The 19,808-nt window shown below is 35.4% G+C and overlaps 1 protein-coding gene across 15 annotated transcripts in view; it reads right to left on the bottom strand.

The window, feature by feature from the left end:
- The window catches only part of BBS9 (Bardet-Biedl syndrome 9), a 288,845-nt gene that overhangs the window by 129,355 nt on the left and 139,682 nt on the right, over positions 1-19,808 (bottom strand). For 14 of the 15 annotated variants that reach the window (XR_011149049.1, XM_069007583.1, XM_069007584.1 and 11 more), the window contains one exon: positions 13,273-13,495. Coding sequence is in view for 14 of the 15 variants with exons in the window: in XM_069007583.1 (XP_068863684.1) it covers positions 13,273-13,495 (223 nt within the window). In the remaining variant the exon portion in view is untranslated. Of the gene's footprint in view, positions 1-1,388; positions 2,302-13,272; positions 13,496-19,808 lie in introns of those variants that run through there. The other variant, XM_069007586.1, reaches the window with a different exon arrangement.

The following is a 19,808-nucleotide window of genomic DNA, read 5'->3' as shown; positions in this document are numbered from 1 at the left end:
TCTGCCAATACAGTTCCTTTGTAGGGAAACATGGCAGTTGTTTACTGCCAAAGGCATCACAAGAACTTGTCTTACTCTCAAAAGGACTTTTAATCACAGGAGCCTAAGAAAATCCTGTCTGTAACACGTTGTATGAACCTTGCTAGATCTTAACTGGCTGCAGTCTATTTTACATTACTCCATAGAATCTCCTCCATTGCAACACTTTCTGATAGAATGCAAACAGATCCAGGATATCTAACTTAATTTATTGCACTAACTTTAATCTCCCACGTAACTTCTGTCACATTGTTCCATGCTTTATTAATGACCTGATTTAAATGAGAATGCCAGTTCATAACTTCATTTAAGCATCTCTGATGCAACCTAATACCCCTAATGACTACTCTGGTTACAAGAAATCTGCTCCATTTTAGAGAAAATAAAACCCAACTAATTCATACCTATTTAAATAGATTTTAAGGTTGGAAAGTCTGATCATTCAGCAAGGCTTTACCCCAAAATATCCTTCACAAATTCCTATATGTAATTCAAGCATCCATTTATTTCTAAGCTACTTTCAAGAATGTCACCAGCAATTATTTTTACTTAAAAACCCCTCAGTTTTGACTGAAAAGTTTATTTGAAAAAAGTGCTAGAAGAAACACATGCTTATCAGTATTCTGATATAGTTTTAAGATAAACACAAAAGATTTCTCAGTGCAGCTATAAAATTTAATAAAGTTCAGCACCACATAACTTACATTAAAAAGGTTGTTCATAATATTTATTACCTCCAGTTGCACTATTTCTGTTCACCCATCCATTTGAATTGAGGCATCCTTCATCATCCATATACATCAGACCTTCTCTTTGATCTCTAATGGTAAATTTAAAGGCTGAGTAAATGTCCTTTGAAACACAGAGTGTGGCACAGCTGTTTATTGTTACATAGAAGACAGTAAGTCATTAAAATTGAAACTCAATTAAAACAGTGGAACATCCCCCTAATCATTTCCCAACTTTGAAGTAATACCCTTTTTGGTGATATCTCTAATTTACAGTTAACTAGTTTTCTTAAAGTGGAATAAGTCAAGCTTTGGTTAGGGTCAGAATTAATAAAGTACATCTTTCATCAAAAGACAGTGAGCTCCTGGCAATGCACCCTGCTGTGGTATTTGCACTTATAACAGGCAGCAAACACCCACCAGATATGCAGCCTACCATGATAATCGCATGAAACTCATCAAGCCTGTGGTTTTTACCAGTTTGCTGAAGGTTTTTACAATCCTAAAAAAAGTACTTCAGCATTATCTAGCTAACTACACATTACTTTCTTATTAGTTCCTCAGCAATATTCTAATTAGTAGAGGGTGAGCTAAATTTTTGCCTCAAAGTGCAACTGAATCAAAACAAAACCTTAAGGATTCAAGTTTATGTGATTTTTTGGTTTTGCATGCCCTCTTATAACCAGTCTTTCTGTTTCAGCCAGGACACAATTAGGAAGAAAAGAATGATTTTTTTTTAAAAAATTTAAATCTGCCAGAGTCATGAAGCACCTCATATGTTTGATTTGATTACATTTTCCAGCTCAAAGTTTTAGGGATGGGTGAGTCCAAATAAACACAGGGGCAAGGGAAATTTGTATTTATGGACCTTCGCTTACCATGTGAACATTAGCTGAACCACTGATACCAGGCTCACGAGTAGACTTACAGCTGACTGCTCACAAAAAACTCAACAGTCATAAACATGCTCTCATTCTTTAAAAATTCAGAAAAAAAAAATCTGCAAGCTCAATACTGATGATACACAGCTTTGAACAATGTCAGGCATTCAAATTCTGGAGGATATTGCCCTTTTTCTCCCTAAGAAAAATCTGTAAGACCATTGGGGTGCAATTCACAATGTAGCTACTGAGGAACATTACTGCAGCCTGATTGGCATCCAGTATGTGCTAGAGGTGATCACTCAGAAAGACAAAAAACTCGAAGTGACATTGAGAGAGATTCTATACCTCACTGTCATCCACAACCCAAGATGCTACCTTAAAATGCCACTATTCTAATCTTAGGCTGATATGCAAGGGTATGAGCGATGCTTGCTGAGGCACTGGCTGTGTCCCACAGTCTCTAAAACCCAGCATGTCCAATCACATCTACCTCCAAGTCTGAGATCCAACCACCCAGAGGCAGTGAAAACTGCCCTACTTCGCCAGATGGATCTGGCTGCATAATATGTTCCCTGAAGTTCAAGAGCTCTCTCTCAAATTAGTGCAGTTAACCTCAGGGAATAATTCTTTAATTGAAGTGTAGTTTTCCACTGCAGAAAAGAAGAAGAAAAAGAAAAAAAAAGCCAAAACCAAAAAACCAAAACAAAAAGAAAAATCATTTATTAGTACAGACATCCCCAACTCTCTGAAACTCATAACCCAAGAAAATCTTAGCTAAAGTTATAATAAAACTGCAGTTCAAAGCTTTGTTATCATATAGTTATGCATTTTAAAAACAATCTTCTAGAACAGAGTTTGTCATGCTTAGACTAAGACCCAAGGCAATTTCAGCTTCAAATGTTAAAGCCACTCTTTTACCTAAAGTTATAAGACCTTTAAAGCTACTTTTTTCTGTTTCAAAAAAGCACTGGGAACTTTCCTGTATGCAACTCAAAACCAGCTGTACTTTGCAAGTAAAAACTTTCCAAGTGCCTGGCTCTCTGCAGATTTTTGGCAAATCTGTTTGAAAAATTGAAAAGTGGGAGCCTGAGCCAAAGCTTACTGAAGTCTATGGAAAAACTCCCACAGATTTCATCAGGATTTGGATTAGGCTCTGAAAAAGTCTGAAGTAATTGAAAAATCAGTTCTGCATGTAAAAAATACGAAATTTTCACTAGGTTTAGATTTATTGGACTCCTTTATGGTAATGTGGAAGAGCAAATACACTGGAAATGGTGTTAGTGATGTACATATAGTTTTACACTGTTCATTCACCACAGTTCCACAGACTCATACATGTTACTTACCCTGCCTACACAATAGAAATTATGAAATCAATCCCACATATACAAACACCTTCATTTTAAAGTGACCTGAACATTAAGGGGAAAAAAAAACCATTAATACCTTTATTGCTCAAGTGGTTTTTCTATTATTTTTAAATTTTTTTTAACTGAAGACCAAACAGACCTTCAAAAGCTGTAAGACAAATTTAATGATAACATACACAAAAAAAATAATTATGCAAATGACTATCTCATTCTGGGCACACTTGCTCAGGACAGTTTATAATAATGTAACACTAGCAATTTCAGCTAAGGTGCACCTAATTTATGGCAGCATAAGAGAATAGTCAGGTTTACTCAACCTAAACATGCCAGAAAATCAAGAATAGAACCAAATGCAAAATAAGTGCTTGTGGTACCTAAAATAATGGTCACAGCATCTCCTGACGTGTGAACAGTTGCATCTCTGCTGACTGAAGGATGCTACTTCCAGTCAGAAGAAACTGAGTAAGTCATTATACTTGACATATCCTGCTTCATCCCTCTGTATTATCTCTCACTTGCTAACTTTTTCTCGATGGATAATTTGCCATGGTTGCACTTATGAAAAGTAGACAGTCCCTGTAATTTTTTGGTGGTCTTGTCCAGATAGGGACTGGAAAGGAAAAGTACTGTCTTCCAAACTGCAGAGCTAATTATGGTCTTCAAATGCCTACAGCTCATGCACAAATACCAGTGCGCTTCATCATATAAGCTGTTCTCATAGGCTGTTTTTCAAATATCACAGCATAGGAAAGCTTAGAGGAACCAAAAAATCTGGTAAGTGGAAATCCAAAGACTGACTAGACGTACAAGACTGGGTCTACATTAATATCATACCTGAAATAAAATTATTGTGCTACATTATTAAAGTTTGGCTTTATTTTTTAAAAAATGACATAATTTTTGCAGCCTCTTAAAATAACTATCCAGGTTTTAGCTTTGCTTTTTTTACCCGCTACTATTGAATCTTCTGAAATGGAAGGTCAGTGACTGTACACCTTCTCCATTAGCAATACTTTTTCTATAGTTTTGAACAATTACCTTATTAACATGGATTTTAGAAGTTTATTTTTGCTTGTGGTCTCTAAAGGTTTCAAACAACACAGAAAATAAAGTCCAGTGACAACCAGGGTCATTAGGGGAAATTTTTTCAACTGACAATTATTTTCACCAAAAGCTTACCTCAACATTATGAATCATTTGTGACCACTTACACCTAAGTAGGACATATTAAAATTTAATGGATTTCAACGCAAAGAGCCAGCAATGGAATCATGCACACCAAGGCACTAATGTGTTGATCCGAACTGTACTTAGTTGAGGCAAGTTGGAATTGCAATGCTGCCAACTAAATTTCATAGTACCACAAATGAATGAATCCCATATCTCAAGAGGGATTTCTTTTTTATTCATTATGCATGACATTTTCCTCTTTAAATTATTCATTTTTTAAAAAATGTTATTGCTTTAGCCTTCTTAACCTTTGTACTCTTTCCCCCTGTGGTTTTTGCCAGCTGTAATATCAATTGAGGAGGGGAGATGTTCTAAACAACATAATAAAAACCTTTTCACAACCCTACACAAAAACGTGTCCTGTTACTTTTCCATCTTATTTTGCCCCTTTTCACAGCAGTGGAACTTGAAATGCCCTGAAAAAAAATGCATATATTTTCTATCAGTGTCTTCATTCCAATTAAAAAAAAAAAAAATCCAGTGCTTTACTACTATTTATATAATCCCTGAAAATTAACCACTTCGAGAGCTATCATTTGAGTCCTGCAGGGTGATGAAAGTTGACTAAGTGAATTAAAATTAAAGACCACCTTAGACATTGTTCCCTGCTTTCTTCCCATGTCTGATATTCAGATTTCCAGTTTTCAGTGTGCTTGCCTGAACCGAGCCAAATGATGTAAGAACAGGCTGCGATGTGTTAGCCTCACCACAATCTATTAATCTGTAATCTGTGTTTTATCAGTAAAACACCTAAATTGAAGCATACGTAGGAGCTACAACACCAGACTGCACAGCATATTTGAACTCTGTTTATACACAGGTATTACACTATGACCTTGGGAATGTCACTTATTTTCTGCATAGTTCAATTTTCCTTTCCACATAACAAATGACCAAAATTACTAAAACAATAGAAATAAAAGTTTTAAAGAGCTAAGGAAGTTACAATGGAAAGAAATTACAGGGAGCAATGATCCACATCAGAGAGCCAAACAATCAAGTTTCTGGCTCCACTAAATTGGTCTTAAGCTTTTCTTAAGCAACCACAAAAACTTGTTGCTGTAAGCTCTCCCAAAATTCTCCCTAATGACTTGCTACTCCCCTTCCTTTTCACTAAATCAGCTTTATGGGGCAAGGGACATATTTTAGTCTCAAAAATAAAACCCAAACAATTCATTTAAAATGTTTGATACATTACTATTCACTCATTTCTAGGCTTTTATATTAAGATAGAACTGTTCATCGTGAACAGCTGATAGTTTTCTGAAAAAATATTTTAAACACGAAGAAATAGAAGTCAAATTAAAGCTGCAGCACTGTATCATGTTCCATTATATACTATATCATGTCTCATTGTTAGCTGATCCAACACAGTTTAACAGGAGTGCATGACAATGCTAAGGGCTGTAAGAGTCAGAGCAACTTCTTTGCTCTTATCATTCTCATGTGATTATCATTGCAATTAGATGGAGAGAAGAAGGCTATGTTTAAACTGGCACAACAGCTCAGCCACACAGAGCTGCACAAATTGGTCACAGAAGTACACAGTGATCGCAGTGCTTATGGATTTAGTATCTGTTACACTCTTGGCAAGCCTTGTTAAAATCTCCTTGCCTGACAGACCCAGACTGGTACCCCCAGGACTTTCCCTGCGGTTACTGCTTTGGGGGACCCAATTGACAGCTGATCAGAAAAGGTCTTCCTACCCTTTTGTTGCTACTCTCTGTCAGAGTCATTTACTCCCTTGGGTGGCTAGTGCTAGGGTTACTTGCTCCAACTATCACAGTGAAGGGACTGTGCATGGAGCTGCATGGACATCAAAGGGCACAGGATGGAGAAGGAAAGCAGTGAAGCCCAATGTAGAGAGGAGATATACAGAAAATAATTGAGGAAAACCAAAGGGGGAAAAAAAATTAATCAGAGCCATACTGGTAGCCTTACTAGAAGGAAGAACTAAAAGGAGAAGATAGAAAGTATACATTTTACCAAATGTTTGTTAGCCTTAAGGCAGTGTGCAAAATATGGGAGTTTCAAAAAGACTTATACAGTGATGATGGATCAGTTTGGGTTTCAATGCAAGTAGTACACAAGTTCCCAACCTGCAAACATACATTAACTTTCAAAACAGGTAAATACAAGTTTTGAGCACTTAAGAAAATGAAGAATAATGAATGCAATACCTCAGTGACACATAGCTATACTCCATACACATACATTAAATAAATTTAGCCAGCAAATGTAAGAAAAATCTTACTGTCTTTCTGTTTAAATGAGGAGTTCAGTTTTATATTATCCATGAAAACAATACTTTTTCACTGTTAGTAAACAGCTCACTTCCCAGGGAAATCCATAAAGTTATTTAATTGATCAATCCGTATGATTTTAAGGAAATTAGAAAAGATGAGTTAGAGTTTGCCTCACAATAGTTAAAGTCACTTAATGTCAGTTTCATATTTAAGGGCCTGTGCTAAGAATTCCCTAGGAATGAATTGACACAGTGTTTTGGGCAGTAAAAGCCTCCAGGTATATCTAAGAAAGAAGTCCTTAGCAAACTGATTTTCAAAGAGAAAAATACACTATTATTAAGGCTTAGATTTCCTGAGTTCACAGATACATACCAATGTCCTTTAGTCACTTTTGTAAATGTTACTTGAATGGAAGCAGGTAGGGAATAGTGGAAACAGGTGAAGAGCCCTATGATAAAGACAGGTAAAATGCTGAATCTAATTTGGTCAATGACCAAAGTTTCATCAGTCAGTGCTGAACAGTGCTCAGGTCTACAAAATCCTTTCAAGTACTTTCAGCAGGCTTTGTGAATACTCTTCCTTACCTAGATTTAATAAGCAGTCCTAAAAAGCTTTATGAATACCCAATATATTGAATCTAAAATAGGAAAAAGAAATTTGAAAGCATTATTTTGAGGGTTTCTAAGGGAAAAAAAAAAAAGTAGTTCAGTATTTTACTGCTATAGAAAGCATATGGAAAGTATCTTAAATGAGAGTCACACTTCATAATGGACCACAGTCTTCTGCAGAAATAAACACTGGACTTGTGTCACATCTATGAGAAAAACCCCCTATTTTTATACACTTCTTTGCACCACCATGGGAGGCTACACAAAACTGACAACATATCATGATCTCAAGCTCACAATACTTTACAGGAAAATATCTCAAACCATGCTCTGTCAGCCTCATATGATTTTTACAAATATCTGCCACTGGTTCAAAAGTGTTGTTTTGGCCTCAGGGCCAACTTCTGTATCTGTGCCTGTTTCAGGCTACTTGAAATTCAAACTACATGATTCTAACTTCTCCAGGGAAAAAAAAAGTTACTGTAATTGCTACCAAGATAACATTACAAACACAGACTGGAACCTCTGTGAGTACAAACAGAAGCCACTACATTTTTCAAGATATTCTGCATTTAAGTCTATTAAAGTTGGAGAATACCTGACTTGTACTGCATGTTCCCTTCCCCTAATGACCAATGAAGAATTCATAATTAAGTGCCTAAGAGAGGAATTTGCAACTACAAAAATCCTATATCTTCACATCAAACTAACTAATACTAGTCTTTCTTTAGGTACACTCAGCACACTAAGAACTTGCAGCAATATTTATGTCTATTTCTTATATATAAATTAATATTGTTCTTCCAGGATCTCAAATCCACATGTTTTTCTTATTAGTACTAACATTCTCCCCAAGTTTAATAGCATGTAAACAGAGAGTTCCTTAAGGAATATGACACATTCTGTTGCATCCCAGCTTTCCAGCGAAGAAAACAGCTTTCAAATGGGCAGTATTCACTCACAAATACCACAACAGGATTTTGAAAACAGGTTTTTATAAGCTTAAGCAAGGAAAAGAAACCCTAGAAAAACTTCTGTCTTCTAAAGCATGAATATAGATTGTGGGTGCATGTATATACTTAATGTGCTAAAGCACATTGCCTTTAAAGTTTGCATTTATCCATTCATAATCTAAATTACAGAAACATGACTATACAAATTACAATTATAATCAACTTGATAAATTAAGAAACTATGAAAACAAAGTATCTACTCAAGTAAACACTACCATGCTGATTCTGTAAAAATACAGAATGGGAAACATCTGGTTAGGCAACAAATATGTAGAAAATGGTCTTGAAATTGAGATACGGCAGAGTACAGTACGATATACTTCCTGCACAGATGAAAGGAGAAGCATTCTATTTTGGAAAACAGAGAGTAAAATTGAAAATCATCACCAAAAGACTGCGACAATTTAGTCACAGTAAGTATAAAAGAAAAGTTACTGAAGGAATGTACCAAAAATATTCCAAAGTTTTAAACAATTAAAGAACATCATTAATTGCCAGTTCCATTTTCAATATTCAAAATAAAACATTGATTTGCAAGAAAAACAATGTATATCAAACACTGGGAAACCCTTCCAACAAGGACACTAAGCTACTATAAAAGTTATCAAGAGATACTGTTTTAGGTGTTTGAGAGTCCAGATAAACTTTGTTACTGATATCCTGGATCTGTTAACCCCATTGCAACACAAAGGCTGGCAGATGGGCAGTCGTCTTGCCTCCTAGCTCCAACTTTATACAAATTTCAAATATTACACTTAGACAAAACTATTTGTAAGTCCTATTTCTGGATGCAAAATATTCATCCTTTTCCTTGTAATTTCAGTTCTAAAGATTCAGCCATCTGGGAAGATAATAGTCTTTGGCATTCCACAGATTTCAGTGATGGAGCTCAGTAATTGACTTTCTGGTTAAATAATATTTTCTCTACTGCTCCTGTTATATTCAACTACATAAGCAAATCATGCTAAAGCACAGTATAATGATCTCCTAATGAAGCCAAGAGATAAAAAATACTGAAGTTGAGTTAAGAAAACAAGGCAGAAAAAAAATGATGGTCTAAAGAAAAACAAAGTCCTTATTTAAATTTAAAAATCCTTGCTTGAACAAAGGCTTGAACTGATACAGGTGCTATTTGCACATCACATCAGGAACTATTATAGGAAAAGCAGGATCACACTCTAGTCGAAGAGAACTGAGCTTCCCAAAATATGGGTGAAGCGATATTGTAAACAGAGCTCCAATCAGACTGACATCTAAACAAGTCTTTAAACAGCCACAGTTAATACTCATCAAGGTTTTAAAAGCAATCCTGAAAAACACACAGATATTATAAGAGGCCATTAAAAGCTACAGAATTAACTCACTGCAGGTCATCAGGATTTATGCTATAAATTCTCATTCCCATTAAACTTAATACATGACAATGTGGGTGGCCCACAGCACCTTTCCAAGCACCTCCCTGGCACTGACCCACACTTTGGGTTGGCACCACTCCCTTAACCCCTCATCGTTCCTCTCATCCAGCCATTTACGCATTGCCAAAGGCAACACAGTACATGATATAGCTTGATGTGGTTTACAGTTATAATCATATTTAGCCAATGATACTGATTCAATTTTAATCACCCATATAAGAACATCTTACATACTGGAAAGCTATCATGACCCCCCTTAAATTTCTCTTTATTTTTCGCTCAGAAGAAACAAAACTGAACTCTATTCAATTTGTCTAGGTCTCTTAAATTGTGCTCCCCCGTGAATCCTGCTCACAAAGAATAGAAAGAAATAATCATATCTCCTCATTAGAATTCATATGACTACAACCCAGAGTTGGAATTTACCTTTAGTGGTAACATATTGCTGTCTTTTATTCAGTTGCTGGTCCAATATAACACCCATGAGCCTATCCCTATGGCAACAGTGCTTACAGAATTATTTCTCACATTTTAGTTTGTCGGATTGTTACTTGCTAGAGTCCTTGGCTCTTGTCTCAACTGAAAACCATCTTAATAACTTTAGATCCTTCCTCTTATTTATCAAGATCAGCATTATTGCTCCCTCAATATGCCTGAAACTACTGCAAGCTTGCTGCAAAACCACCATTTTAACATTCATGCCCATATTCCATCACTGAATCTATTGAAGAAAACAGTGAACAAAACCAGACCCAGGAGAGACCATGGTCTACCTCTAACATATAGTCTTGGGTTAACTACAAATACTGACAACTACTTTTGAAGGCATCTTTCAAATAGTTGCACACTTCTAATATAAAGAATAGAAGATAATCATCAGCTTTTCAATGTGGCTTCAGGCAATTTCTCTAGATTTCAGGGTACACCATCATGAACATATTAAATATCACTCCTAGAAATTGAACCTACTATTACAGTGCTGCAATACTAGAAGGGTCCTAGGCACTTTAAAAGAAATTTTCTAAAGTTGGTTGCTATGGAAAAAAGGGTTTTTTCATCATTAAGAAAAAGAAGGGGCTAAAGAAAAAGTGTCATTGAACAAAATCCTCAAGCTAATTCCAGTTACCCTACTGAACAATTATGTGCCCATCTTTCACTTGGCTTGGAGTTTAAACATCCTGAAGAACTTTCCCCTACATTAACATCCAGTATTTAACCATAAATCCTCAGATACAAATATAATTCTCAGTCTCCCTCTCCACATATAGTTCTACCTCATTCTCCTCTACCTATTCCAGTTCTCTCCTTTTAGGGCTGGCAAAAGGAGTTCCTCTGTTTTCTCGGGATTATCAAAGAGCTCTTGACTCAACAGCATACAGTTATTTTGTATACTGGTTTCCCTTTATAAGGTATCATTCTCAATTTCTTCCAAGTGTAGACCAAACAGGTGCTTTTAGCTGGACTCAACAGTGAGTCAAAGTTTTTGATTGTCCCCAGTAATAACACTGTTTTCACAGTGACAAGTGGTCTTGAGCACAGGAATTCATTTCTTTTAGGTAAATCTAACCAGGCAGATGAATTCCAGGAATGTACCTAGAGCACTCCAAATGCTAATGAAGAACCAGTACACGCACAGAGCTAGTTCTGAAACACAGAAATGATACAAGTCATGTTGCCAGCCTCAACTCCTCCGTCCTGCAGATCTGCTTCTAACAGACCACATTACTTGCCAAGGTAGAGATGGCCAGAGAAAACATGAACAGGTGACAAGGCAAACATGTTTAAAAAGTGTCAGTAAAACCTTTATTCTCAAAAAGAAGTTCCAAGTTTTCTCCAGTCCATTCCACAGTTTCAAAATACACAGCACATCTTGTTGGAGAGTAACTACTTAAATACTAAGCTATTCTGAGCATTTGACAGAAGTATTTCTCTCTAATGAGCTTCTCCTCTAAATTAAGATGAAATTTTTTATTGTTGACCTCTTTCAAAAATTATATTCTTTCAACAGTTAATGAGCAAATGCAAAGTCTGTGAAGAGCAATATTTCTTCTAATTTTTTTTTTCAATATTTACAAATTTTACTCTTTTCCTAACAGAATTATAATCTAATTGCATAGTTCCCTGAATTCAATAACACTGGTCAACTGAATAGGAAGAAGTGAAGATCCTTATTAAATCAATTCACCTTATTAGCTTAGGTGGAAAAAATTGAACTGCAGCTATGTATACCTTTCCAAAATTCTTAGAAGAAAAAACAATGGTTATATAATCAAAGTTCAACAAAAGAAATGCCCTTCACACATATTTTAGTCCTGCAAAGAAATACTAACAGAAATTTGTAGAGCCAATATGACACTTATTCTGCCTCACTTCCTTGCTTCTCATGATTACAAGTCTGGTTCCAGATATGGCAACAGTGAAACACTAAAGTAAAACAATATATGTATATAGAATTTCTACCATTGCATGGTCTGAAGCTGTTTTACCAGATCCTTTATAGTAGCACATGCAAAGGAAGGCTGCACATAAGGACTTTTGAGCTGCTGAAACATTGCACACACCACCATGTTATATTAAACAGGAACTTAATTATTCTTCATAATGTAAGAAAGCAAAATACTGATAATCAAGATACTGCCCTAACACAACTCCAATCTGTATCAAAAACCATATCCATGAAGCCAACATAATAAACTTCCAGTTTTAAGAATGATGAAAATATAAAATACAAACTTTTCCTTACAGATGTGAAGACTGCTGCAGGAGAAGGAAGGCACTGAGGTCAAAGACCATAGTGATACTATGGTTTAGGAGAATATGAAGTTGAATGAACAGCCAATCCAAATTCAGAGCAGAAAGCTGGGAAAAAAATACCTGTTTCCAAGTCACTAGGAGTATCTGATGTTTACTAAGAGACTATCTATCTATCTACCTGTCTATCTATCTATCTATCTATCTATCTATCTCACTGGAGGAAAACACAGGGAGAAAACGTTTTGCAACAGTACAAAGACAGTAAACTTCAGGCTCCACAGAAAAAGTGTGATGTTGCTCCTACTATTACTAAAAAGTAGCAACATAGAAAAGGACATTAATAAAATTTCCTTTTAAAATAGTAATTTCATGACATTCATGTAAATCATTGTGCACTGTGAAATCTTGGCCACGTTATTTTTCTATATGGGAAATATTACTCAACACATACTTAAATTAGTTTTATCTTCAATTTCATGCTTTCTGTGAGGTATCACCCAGCCAACTAGTACCTTCTAAAGTTGCAGATTTTTTTTATTTAGTGTTATCACTACCTCGTGATTTATCATATGGATAGGCCATAAAGCCACTAATATAAATATATTAATTTCTTTACCAAGAAAGCAGGAATTCTCACTCTTCCTTTCTTCCATCACATTAGAAACATACACACATACACATCCAATTGAAAAGTGCAAAGAAATAAGTGATAAGAATTTCAGAGGTTAACAATGACCTTCTGGGTTTCATTTGCTGCATTACTGTGCATACTGTGTAAGAGCAACAGCAAGTGTTGAATGAGAAAAATCCCTCAGACTTAAAATTATCTTATTACCTAAGTCATTCTACTTGTCAGCAACACAATCTGTGTTTGGTTTCCACAATCAATGAAAACCAAACTGCGAAGAAAATAGAATGTTCAAAATTTTTAGTTTTAATATGCAAGTAAACATTTTGGATTTTGTACATGCACTTCATGTCTTACCTGGTATGACAGCAGTTTGCTGAGTGGCTGAGTCTGTACTTAATGAAAGGCGACCGCCTTTGGCCAATCTATCACAGAAGAGGGTGATGTTCTTCTTCAGTCTGCTGGTATCTTTGGGCATGGACAACTGGCTGCTGAGAGTCAGGGCCTGCTCCTTGGAGCTCTTTGACAAACAAGTTCTTAACAAGTAAGAAACTGCAGCATCCACAGTTTCTTCCCAACCCTGCATTAGAGAAAAGGAAATTAAAAATTAGGTGAACTGTAATATGATATAGCATATTAAAAATAAGGTAATCAATCACAGACTGAGAATTTTAAAATTATACTGATACATAAAATATTGTTTGGGGGTTAATGAGTGTCATGAACACCCAACTTCAACTTGTACAAGCAAAAGCTGAAAAAACAAACTTGTTCCAATATTGAAGTTGACAGAGAAATCTAATTTCAATAATAGCAATGTATGGACAGTTAAATTTAACTAGAACAGTTAAATTCAGTCATTGCATTAATAACTGAAAACTAGAAATGCTTGGTCGTGACATTTAAAATTGAGAACAGAACAGAGATATAAATAAAAACATAATACATAGTATATAACATTATGATGATGATACATCAAGGCCAGGAAAAAAATATGTATACAATTATACATTTCTTGGAATCCCAGTCTAAGAGTCTCCTAACATGCCAATAGCAGAGAACATAATGACTACAACCCAAAGCTAGAGATATTCAGTACCCATTTATCAGATCTATTAACCTTAAGTTGTGAGCACAGGTGTGTCAGTGCTGTGATGAACAAAGAGTGATTTCAGCATAGTGTCAAGCTGTAAACATTTATGAAAAGACCAGCTTGGAAATCACTTCAGTTAAAACAAACAACACTCAGGAAAAGCAACTTTCTTTTCACTAAGCACCTTGAATAGCACATTTAAAAATTAGCTTTGAGTCTGTAATCTGTACTGTGGTTTTCAGTGACACAAACAAATCAAAGACATTCCTTTAAGTAAGAATCCTGGATAGCAGAAGTCCTACTGTTTGTGGCAAGATTTTTAGGTTAATGCATAAAATCTAATATATGACATCTATCTCATTTTTGCAGTATGACATACAGATTGATTCCACTTGATGCATTCTGTAATCTTAAATTACACTCTGTGATGAGCCTATGTGATTAATCCAAAGCATCTATAATTAATGAACCTGCGAGACAGGCATAAAGCTTTCTCATGTCTTTTCACTAGCATCTTGCTGAGCTTGGATAGAGTTAGCAACTAATATAAAGGGCTTTGTGGTCTGCTAACTTCATAACTCATAATATCTCTTAGTATTCAGCCACCTGTAAGTAAGTTCTATGTATGTGCTGCGTACATGCACAGGAAAGTATATTCAATCACTGTAGTATTAGCGTCTGCTCTCTCCATGCTGCTAATTGATTGGGACTTATTTTGGTAAAAAGTCTCTATTCACTTTAGAAATCTTGACATGACAGTCCAGAATCACCCAACTCTACCTGCTGCCAAACCAGCAGAAGCTAACACCAAGCTTGCTCTTTACGTGGCAAGTACTCAGAAAAGAAAACTCAGGTATCCAGTTGTAGTTCATACAAACCCAGAGTCTTCTCGTTTTTAAGCTCTTTCTCATGATGTGTTCTACATGATTGAAAACACTCAGCTGAACAGCAAAATCACCTACCTATGCAAATTTCCATGACTCAGTAAGTGTAACATTTGAAAGAATGATGGTGTCAACCCTGCCATAGTCCACTGAGCAAATAAGGTTTATGGATTTCTTCAGCTAAATATACAACGGCTTTTGTGAAGGACACTACTTTTAACACAGAGAATCAAAGGCCGCCCTTCCTGATCTTGTGAAATTCCTAAGAACAGATCCAGGTCAGAGGCTTACTTGTGGTCAAGTATACCACTGAGACCACACAGTCATATGCACTTCATCCTTGTCCAAACATACCCTATACTGAGTGTCCTGGAAATGTGATGTGTATGTATAAAATATTTACATTTTGCAGAGGAACAGGATCACCTAGTGAGGTTTTCTTAGTCAATATCTGCCTTTATGACTTCATAAAAACAACATTAACCTATTATCTTATCTGGATTTGCCCCCCACAAAAACCACACATAAATTAGAAAAATCATGCCAATCGATCAATCAATCAATCAATCAGGGCTGTGGTAGCTTAACATTTTTCAAATATTCTAGAAAGAGTCCATTAGAATGCAATGCATCCACTGACCTGTGATGGTGACAGGAAATCATCCATTCTGCAGCCAATTTAAAGCGGTTAATGAGCTGGTAAATGCTGTCTACATTCCCACATACTGGGCAATGAAACTTAATACGTACAAAGCACCAAAAACAGCCAAGCCAGCCACTCCTAATTATACTACAAATCATGAAAAATAAGACAACATAAACATAAGAATCTTGAGTTTCACTAAAAGACAAAGAAACACATGATTAACTGTTGTCAGCATACAGTAGCTGAGAAGCTGGCCAATATGTCTCTCCAAATAAGTTGTAAAAACTCAGGCAAAAGCATTTAAATAAAAGCACTGAATTACAAGCTAACAAAAGTCAGGAAATTAAAAGTGGCTAGTATTCTGTCCTTGGCTCACACAGGTATGTTTTACTTTATACCACAGCCTTAACATTTTCCAACCCTTGTTCTTGTATTTCATTTCCATGTAAAACTAGTTTCTCAGTAGACCATAAAACTATCTTCTCCAATTCAAGGTCTGTTGACCTAGTAAGTCCAGTCAAATCTAAAGCAGCCTTTATGATTAATGAAAGAGTACACAAAAGCTACCTCTAAATGAAAAAAAACTTGATGGAAACTGTTCAGGTGATTTTGTACAACTAAGAATTAATGGCTGCAAATAAGGCTGCATTTGTCAGTAATTTTTATTGGTGCAAGGGGAGAATTGAAGGAACAAGAAAAATTCTCCACATGTTAAAAAAGCTGAAAGATGTTTGAAAATAAAAGTATTTGCCTCTATAGCCCACACTGCAGAATGATTATACTGCCACAGTTGTAATATTCATTAGTGGCTTTCTGTGTAGTATTCTGCATATTTGAGGACTGAAAGGCACACCTTCAGCAGGAGTGTGATGCCAGTAATCTGTCATTCTATTACCAGCAAGCATTGCCATGATTGTGACAATAAATGTCAGTCAAGACTCACAAAAAGAGGCATTATTAAACCATCCAAATTCTTCATATAATTCAGATAGATATGAAAAATACTTAATTCATCAATTTTACTTTTTCATTTGGAAAGGCTGGGCTTCATATTTTGCATATATATATTATAATTTTTCTCTTTTAGGTAGTAGGTAGAGATTGGCACTTTCTTTTAACCAAATCAAATACATTGCAGGAGTCTGAAAACCAAATGTTTTCAGACATTAGATTTAGACACTAGTATTTGTGATACTAGCACAGCTAATATTATATTAGTACACATCACTGGTATTCCACAAAAATTGCCATGAAGGATCCTCAGGTGTCTCTGAGTGTGACCATAATTATACATTCAATCTCACTTTGGCATAAGGCTTCATCCAGAGTACCTTGTTTGTAGCCTGACACTTGACTGCAAGAGCCCACTCCCCAAGAGTTTAGCTGGCCAAAAACAGAGTCAACTAGACATAGATAAGGGCAGGATCTGAGAGAAGGATTTCCATAGGCAGAAGTCTGAGATAGGGCCTGTTGTCAGATTCAGTAGGTTTACTCATATAGTGTCACTTCTTAACACATTTAAACAGTTAGTATAATTCAGGGATCTACAAATGAGTACTACTTGTCTTCAGTGCAAATAAATCATTCTAACAGCATATCAGTCAAACTTGAACAAGATTCCTAAATTGTGTGCGTAAGCCAGATAAGTATTTGACTGTGTATCTTTTACTTTGAAAGCCTTTATTTTTATTAATAATATTCCTAAGTCATCTTCTGAGCTGCCTATGATGTAATTTATCCTGGAGTGACAATCAAGGCAGTTCAAATTCAAATGCAATGTGAAATATACTGCAGAAACCATGCAAAATTGGTGCCAGTCAAATTATGGGAATTCTGACAGCTGTTAACTCAGGAATTTGCCTGGCTATGTCTTATTTCTTTATTTTAGACACAATAGTGATTTCATCAGCTTTCAAAAATGCTAGACTACTTGAAAGTTCACCATATGAATGACAATCCTGGCATTTATGCTTCTCTCAACCACCAAAGAAGAGGTTTCTGTATCTGAAAGCCTTGTATATGTTAATTCACAAGAAACACCAGCCATGTGTCTCTCAGCACTTTGCTCTTACAGCAATTAAAAAGAATTATTTTATTCTTACATATACAAACCAGTAATCCACTAATCCATGGCTACTAAACTGGTAATCTCCAACACAGGCACAGACCACCAGCAAATCTGGCCAGGCATTCACTGTGCTACCAGTCTTCCTAACCCATATTCTTCAAGCCTATTCTGTATTTCTAACTGATCTATTTGTCTCAAAGAGGAGATAACAGCCACAGAAGCCATAAAGTAGGCATACAACATTTGCATGTGCTGTCAGAAATGGAAATGACAAACCTTCCTTGTGAGTGTCCCTGAAAAATCACTGCTAAAAAAGAATTGATAAAGCCTTTAGAGAGACCTTTTGAAAAGAATCGGAATAAAAGAAAAGAAAAAGACAACCCAATAGACTCATTATTTATTTAGCACTCAGAAAAAAGTGCAGCAAAATATTACTGAAGTCTTAATGTATGACATTTGAACAGTGTCAAGAGACAGTATATTTTTTAAGAAAAGGTTTTCTAAGAAAAAATTATTCTTGGTTGAAGAATTATCCTTGTAATAATATAAAACCAGTTTTCTTTAACATAAAGCATTAGAAACACCAGTCACAGATTATCTGGAATCTTCTACAATTCAATTTTGCATTTAAACAAAAAACAAAAAAAATCAAAGCAAAAGCACCTCCACATATATAAAAAACAAAAACCTACCCCTGGGATAACTGAAAAACAGAGAACTGGCAAAATCCTATAGACTAGTGGAATTCAAGTCTGATGAAAATCCAGACACGAGTCAAACTTAAATACATTCCAAATCTATTCAGTGCCTAAGAAGGATGTGTATTGAGTACACGATAGAAAAATCACAACTGAAGTTCTTATAATAAACCTGCTCTCTCTAATCATATCTTTCTTTGAATCATTTATGATGCATAATGTTCATAATATTAACTGATCTGATTTTGATTTCTACTGTCATTTAAATAAATTCAGTTCTAGTAGGAATTTGCAGACTGATACAAACAGTATCAAAGTGAGGATATACTTGAACATCCCAGACAAAGTAAGAGACAACTATGAAAATGAAGAAAATTTGTATGACACATAGTTCTAGAAGAATAGTTCAAAACAGTAGATGAATAAATTTCATTTTAAATCATGGAAACCATCCTTATTTGTGAGATGGTACTCTGAAGTCAACCTATTGTGAAGAGCTACATTATAAGTATTATAGACATTTAAATCTTATTAAGGGTTTGGACTCAGCAAATTTACCTACTCCAAACAAATTACAATTTACTTAAAACACAAGAAACAAGAGCCAAACAAGGGACAAAAGAAAATTCAAAACCCAGAGAAGTACAAGGTAACATCTTGATAACTCCCAACAAAATATGAGCAATCAAGCTCTGTAGAGATCCTGACACAATAGATATTTAAGGTAAAAGCTTAAACAGTCTGTGAAGAACAACAAATAAAAGACTACAGAAAGTAATCAAGACTTGTAAGGGAAAGTGTATGAGATGTCTTTACAATATTTATCGAACTGGTCCAGGTATAGCAAAACAGATCTGTAGAGAGTTATTTAATATTAAGTATTTATGCCAACAACTATTTTCCAACTACTTCAGAACATCTAATTCAAATATTAGTCTCTCACATTTTGAGGTCAATAGACTGCAAAAATCAGATTTAGCAAAAATCCTTTGTGAATAAAGTGGGTTCATTTAAAAGTCTGTCACAGACACACTTGTAATTCCTGCACAGCTGTGCTGTAATTGCCAGTCATAACAGAAACAGCAACTTTATCTGTTCAATGTAGAAATATTTATTTAATAGTAACTCCAGCAGCATAAGCAACTCTCTACAAGAGCTTCTCATTTTGAGTCCTACTTGGTAAACATACATTGATAGCCTATGGCAACTTCACCTGAGAAAAATCTCGATGACAGATTCTTTCCTGAAAAGTATACTTGCCGTTTAAAAGTTTCTCTGGTATTTTTGTCCTCTGAAGTTCAATTCACAAACCACCAAACACTTCTGCATTAAATATAAATATAGCTTTTGGAGGACTCTATTCTGTGGACATTTAACTTTAGATCAAGATTTGCCAAACTCTCCTTCTATAGCGTTTTCAGATATGGAAAGAAAGTTAAAAATGCATATGGCTTAGTAATCAAAATAGTGTTTTTAGAACTATCTTATATAATAGGTGATATTT

The sequence above is a fragment of the Aphelocoma coerulescens genome, chromosome 2, assembly GCF_041296385.1.
Source record: "Aphelocoma coerulescens isolate FSJ_1873_10779 chromosome 2, UR_Acoe_1.0, whole genome shotgun sequence".
Lineage (NCBI taxonomy): Eukaryota > Metazoa > Chordata > Aves > Passeriformes > Corvidae > Aphelocoma > Aphelocoma coerulescens.
The sequence above is the reverse complement of the archived record's forward strand: the minus strand, read 5'-3'. Positions and strand labels throughout refer to the sequence as shown.